Here is a 6,000-nt window from a genome sequence, read left to right on the forward strand (position 1 = left end):
CCTGTGTAAATGCAAATCACACCCTACATATGAGGGTATCAGCATTAAAATTATATTTTCATTCATATGACTGCTTTTATTGGCATATGTCTTCACACTCAGGCACAGTTAGGTGCTTCGTTTAAATGATGATGAAATACAGTGCTTGTTCCCTGATTGCATCCCATCTTTTCTTTCCAGCGCATGATTGCCAACACTGTCAGGACGGTGAAATTCTGCCGAAGCCAATCTTTCAGTAAGTGTATTACAACATCTGCACAGTCAGCATTATCATCAGTAGCTACAGTAATTGCAACTAATTCTGTGTGTAACAGAACTGAAAAGTGTGGTTTCCAGTGAATCTTCCCTGTTTGGATCCTCCAGTGTTTCACTTGAGTGAACCATCCTTCAGGAAGCTCTAACAAGTTCTTTCTCTTCCATCTCTATTCAAAGAATGTGAAGAAGCTATGTATCTGTGAGGTCTCTACACAGCCATCAAATTAGTATAGGTTGAAATTAGCAACTGGGCTCAGCAGTGGTTGAAGTGAGGCCAGCAGACAGAAGCACACAGGTAAATGCAAGATGCTTCCTTGCACAAACCCTGTTTTTATAGGAAACCAGGCCGGAAACATGACATTATAGGTGATGTAACTGCCTAAGGTGATGAACTGAAAACCTGTTTGTCAGTATAATTATCAGAATTTACGTGTGGCCAGGTATGTAGACAGCACGGTGTGATCAAACAGGCTTGCTCTGCAGGTCTCGTCCCATCTCAGTGCACTCTGAGACCCAGTCCACACTGGCACTGCATTCCCCAGTGGTTCATTCACTTTGCCTTACAGCAGCCTTCCTCCTTCTCAAAGAACAGAATAAATAGTGTAAAAATAACTTTTTTTTTTTTAATTTTTCTTTTCATCTGGGTCAAGGCTTAACTCTAGAATATCAAGTTAAGGGAGCTGTTCTTTTTCTCCAGCTACAAGGTTTTTCTGGCTATGCATCTTTTAATTTCAATGTATTGAGCACTAGTGAGATCTCCACATATAAATTACTTAGAAATTGAAGTGGATTTTCACTATATGTGATATAACAAAATGTCAGTAGATAGATGTACCGTGTCTAAGTCCTCTTTTTTGTGTGTGTGTGCGCATTTATACAGTAGATGCTTCAGTGTCTTTCACTTGAAGAAATTTTTTAAGTTACCTATCATGTATTTCATTAAATTGTAGGCTGTGCACTTGGAGGCTGAAGATACTCAATCTGAAGTCAGTGGTATTTCATAGTTGTTGTGGGAGGAGTTATAAGGCAGTTACACTAAGTACTGTAAACAGGTAGTAAACTTAGTCTTGAATGGGGCAAGCCACTAAGCAATACAGTGTTATACAAATATTTAATACTGAGATAGAAATGGAAATATTTCATGAAAGGAGGCTTAAATCAATTATATATTTTTGTACCAGTGTGAACACTGCTGGTTCAAAAGCAGATAGCAAGCTTTAAATCATGCTAGTTAGCTGTAGAATTTATAGCTATTGACTGGTAAGGTGATGTATAAAACTGCAACCAAGGGCCATCAATTTGAGCAAATGTAGCCAAGGATATCTGGGAGGAAAAGTTAATTTGTGGGGGCAGTAACCAGAAAGACTATCAGATATGAAGGAAAGGTTTCAAAGAGAGAGATTTCTAAATATTTTCTTTTTAACTCACCAGGATCTGGTGTTTCCTGTGACAGCTTGTAATGAGTTATGCATTCTGTTCAGGCATTTGTTCGTTTAAGTGTATCAATCCTACATCATTTCTCTTTCACCAGATCCTGACGCAGCCCTAACTAATAAGAACCATCAGGATGTTCGGAGCTATGTGCGGCAATTAAATGTGATTGACAACCAGAGAACTTTATCACAGATGTCTCACCGACTAGAGCCGCGTCGGGCATAAACATTTGAGGCAATGATGAGAAATGATCTTTTATCCTGTCAAGGTCACTTGTTAAGAACTTCACTTTCTCCGCTACTGCACTGCCACTGCGAAAATAAGCAAAAACATATTCTTAAGGTCTCAGGCAATGTACAATGTACCAGCCTGTCAGAGAGCTTTGGCTGAGGAAGAATATATGCACTGTAGCTCTAAAGGTGGCCATATTGTGTAATTTAAATTCATTTTAATGTGTAGTAAAGACTTCTCATATGGAAAAAAAATGCAAAAAAGATGAAATAGTGAAAAATGCACAAAAAGCTTCTTACAATTTTAAGGGTGACAGTGTTTTTCTCTCTAGCTAAAAATTTATATTTCATGATTTATTGTTTAGGTCAGGACAAACACTGATTATCGGTTTTGCTTGCCCGGCTACTGTTGACCTCAGTATAAGATGTGCGTAAGCATCTGATGAAAGTGTAACTTCAAGAGAGGTCCAAGGTACAACGCCATTCAGAGAACAATTTAAAATATTTCCATTTGAAATAGAACAGATACTAAGAAAAATTTCTAATCTTACTCATACTGCCTAGTACTGCAAGCAGTGTGGCCATTTCAGAAAACTGACAGGACTGAAAATATTGTGAATGATAAATAGATTACTCTGTGTTTACATTTTACTTCTTTTTTTAACTATCAGGTTTTTACAAAATTCCATTATGAATTATTAAGATTGTCAAGATCAATAGCATAAAGGTAGCAAAAGACTGGTTCAAAAAGAGCACAATATGCACAAACAGATTTCAAGAGAATAGTTTCCTGGACATTAAAACCTTCAAGTTCAGCTATAATTAATTCTAGCTGGTTAACACACATTTTCTGGTCTTAAGCATTTACAACTATCTTAATTTTCAGCCAATTGTTTTGCACTTTCAATAGACTGTAAATACATGTTAATTCATTATGTTCTAGAGTATTTATTTATGTAATAGCTATTGTGCAAAAATAATTACATTTTATTTATTTTCTTTAGCATGTTATGAAGTGCAACTTTTGTCTTTATATTTTGTGTGCATTTCACATGTAGGAACCGTGTGATGTATGTTTCCTGTAAATAACATACAGTACCTTATTAAATGTAATTGCTGGAAAGGTTTAGTCGCTGGCCTTATTTGCACTTTCAGCCTCATTTCTGCATAAATCCCAATGCTGCTAGTTGGCAGACACAGTAAACTTCACTTGTCTCTTGTTGGCCTTGAAACTGCGTTTAGCCTACATCCATTTTGGTACAGATGGCCAACATAAACCCAGCCAGATCCACCCCTGCCGCGGGAGGTGGCAGTCTGGCAGTGCTGCAGCACTACAGTTTTACTAGCCACTTTGTTTAGAGTTTCCTGACGCTCCCATGTAAAGACAGAAACCATTTACATTGGAAAGGTTTAAATGAAGAAGTGATGTATTCGTAATTTCATTTATCTGACTAATTTGTCTGCCTCATTCATAGATGTGAAGACGCCAAGGTACCTATCTTGGACAGGATTTTACCTCAAGCTGGGGCCTCGGCTAATGTGGTGCTTGAGAGGCCTCTGGCTTCTGCCCCCTCAGGGCAGTACATGGGGTCCCGGAGCCATGAGGTGATTTGGCATCTGCCTTTCCCGCCAAAATCCTTCTAGCTGTATTGCTGCCGTGCAGGCAGTTACGGGGCCAAGTGGGTGCCCACGGAGTGGTGATGTTTGCATGGCAAAAGTCTTCCTATCACATTCACACCAGCTCTGCTCAGGGAAGTTGGATGTCATAAAGCTAATTAAGCCTGAAATTAGAAGTTGCAATGATTACTTCATAATTAAGTTTCAGAGATGACCTCATTGATACATTCTGTGTTTCTGCTCAGATTCATATTTTTTTGGAGTTGACCAGGGTTGTGTGGAGTCCAAATACACATAAAATTTTTATTTATTTATAAAAACAGTTTAATCCTATTAGTCAAAACATAAATTCTGCAAAAGCTGCAGGTCACCAGGGAAACGCTGACACATTAGACCACTAGCTGTTCTGTACCTGCATTCTGCAAAGGAAAGAATTACACAGTTAAGAAATATTCTGCAGCATGATGACATAATTTATTTTAGCTTTGCTGTCTGACTAGAAGTTCAAGATGATTCAGAGGAAAAACAGCCAAATACAAAGACAAATTTCTGTCTTATTATTTCAAGTGAGAAATATTTCTTATTTCTCTTTGTACTGCCCTGTGAGTATACTTCATATAGCTTTCTTAGATGCAGAACCTTCTCAGAAGCAAAGTATGCGTTAGAATAAACCATAGAGAGAGAATTAATTTGTAAGATGTTATTATCTTTACAATCAATTCATAACATTTGTGAGTTCATGATTTTATTTGTTCCAGATTTATTCCTATTGTTTGGACTTTCATTTATTTCTGTGTTAACTGGTTTATAAAGCTGCCAAGTTTCAGATTGGCTCTGCACATAGGCTGATTCTTCATCTGTTTAATATGTTTTTATCCCTTTTATTTACTCTTTATTCCTTAGAACCTCTAACTGTTTCACGTATTTGTTGCCAAACAGTCTCTATCACGTAGATACATCCCAGTGACACAGAGTTTTTATGGTGTTTCCGTATCAACAAATGAATGCAGTTTACCTATCTCAATGAAACTGCTATCTGGCATTTTTAAATTTTCCAATAAAGGGTGCTGTATAAATAACAAGTGTTGCTATCTGTGCATATAACTCAGTCAAGTGGCTCAGATAGTTGCTATGGTGCTGATCACAGTCTACATACCTAGAGATTAAATGAATAAAACTACCTTCTGGCTCTGGGATCCGTACGGGGCTCCTCTTGCTCCCTTTGTTGACTTTACAACGGGAAGGCAGCTGTTGATCCATTGGTCTTGCAGCCTGAAGCCTAAGTGACTGTCACAATAGCGTGAAGAATGAATAGGAACTCAGGAAACATTGAAATGTCAAAACGCCAATACCACCTTCATCCTGTGCCTGCAGCCACAGGTCACAACTGGAAGCTAAGGGATTCCCCTTTCCCACTTGCCAGCCCTAGGGTGAGGCACTGTGCCCACGTGCCCAAGCAGAAGAGGCACGGGCAGCCTCCAGGGCTGCGCCACTGATGATCTATGCTGCTTTAGTTTCAGCGTGCCGCTTGGCCAGATTTCAGCCCGTGCCAACTCACACTGCAGGAGAGTGTCCAGGCACTATCTGGGGGAAGCATGCACCATAACCCCCCACTGCTGGGGACCAGTGAGGTTGTAGATCTTGCAGAGCTGGGATGGTGACACCTTGGGCATTTGGGAAAATGTGATAGGGTCCCACTGACACAGCTTTTAGCTAAAGCAGCAGTACAGAGCACAAACAAACAACTCTTCTAAGGGCTACATGGCCTAAAGAGTCACAAGATCGATTTCTCCCCTCCCCGGCATGTTTCCCTGTTGTAGTTTTGTTAGGATTTGTTGCTCTTCTCCATGCCCAGCCTTGGTGCTGGTCTTCACTAGGTAGAGCCACGGAACAAAGGGTAAATCCAAGGAGGCTGAGCCCAGCATACCAGGAAGCTATTGCTGTTTGGTATAGGCAGGATCCAGACACCTTGTTCTAACCTGATCAGCTGTAAAGACAAGTAAGTGCCAGACAAAAGAGTTCAAATGTATTTGCAGGACTCCTACACATGGAGGGTTTGTTTTTTTTCCTCCTAAGGAAAATGCTGTGAAGGCGCACAGCCACTGCAGACCGAGTACAAAGAGAGAGACAGAGACAAAAAAAAAATCCCTCTTTTCAAAGAGACAGTGGCAAAACAAGCTTTTAAATACAAGAAGTTTAAATACAATTTAGAAATCTTACAAAATAAGTCAGAAAGAAATCAAAAGGTTTAACCTGCAGGGGTACCAAAAGAGATAATGAATTTTGCTTCAAAAAAAAAAATTTAACAAAATGTAACGGCAGAAAATTATAAGTCTAAATTGTTAACGTAGCTTCTTAGTAAGGTCAACTGCATAATATACAGTACCTTAACCTCTTCCAGCAATTTTTAAACACCATGCAGCTTAAATAGACTACTTCTGAATTCAGCAGTATTTCTTCTGGG

The 6,000-nt window shown here is 39.2% G+C and overlaps 1 protein-coding gene across 18 annotated transcripts in view; it reads left to right on the top strand.

Moving 5' to 3' along the window:
- Positions 1-3,545, top strand: part of RAPGEF4 (Rap guanine nucleotide exchange factor 4) — a 152,146-nt gene extending 148,601 nt beyond the window's left edge. For all 18 annotated transcript variants that reach the window (XM_072040943.1, XM_027461176.3, XM_038182436.2 and 15 more), the window contains 2 exons: positions 181-235; positions 1,787-3,545. In XM_072040943.1, coding sequence (XP_071897044.1) covers positions 181-235; positions 1,787-1,914 — 183 coding nt within the window. In that variant the 3' untranslated portion in view covers positions 1,915-3,545. The remainder of the gene's footprint in view (positions 1-180; positions 236-1,786) is intronic.
- The last annotated feature ends 2,455 nt before the right edge of the window (positions 3,546-6,000 follow it).

Source organism: Anas platyrhynchos, chromosome 7 (genome assembly GCF_047663525.1).
Source record: "Anas platyrhynchos isolate ZD024472 breed Pekin duck chromosome 7, IASCAAS_PekinDuck_T2T, whole genome shotgun sequence".
In the NCBI taxonomy this organism is placed as follows: domain Eukaryota; kingdom Metazoa; phylum Chordata; class Aves; order Anseriformes; family Anatidae; genus Anas; species Anas platyrhynchos.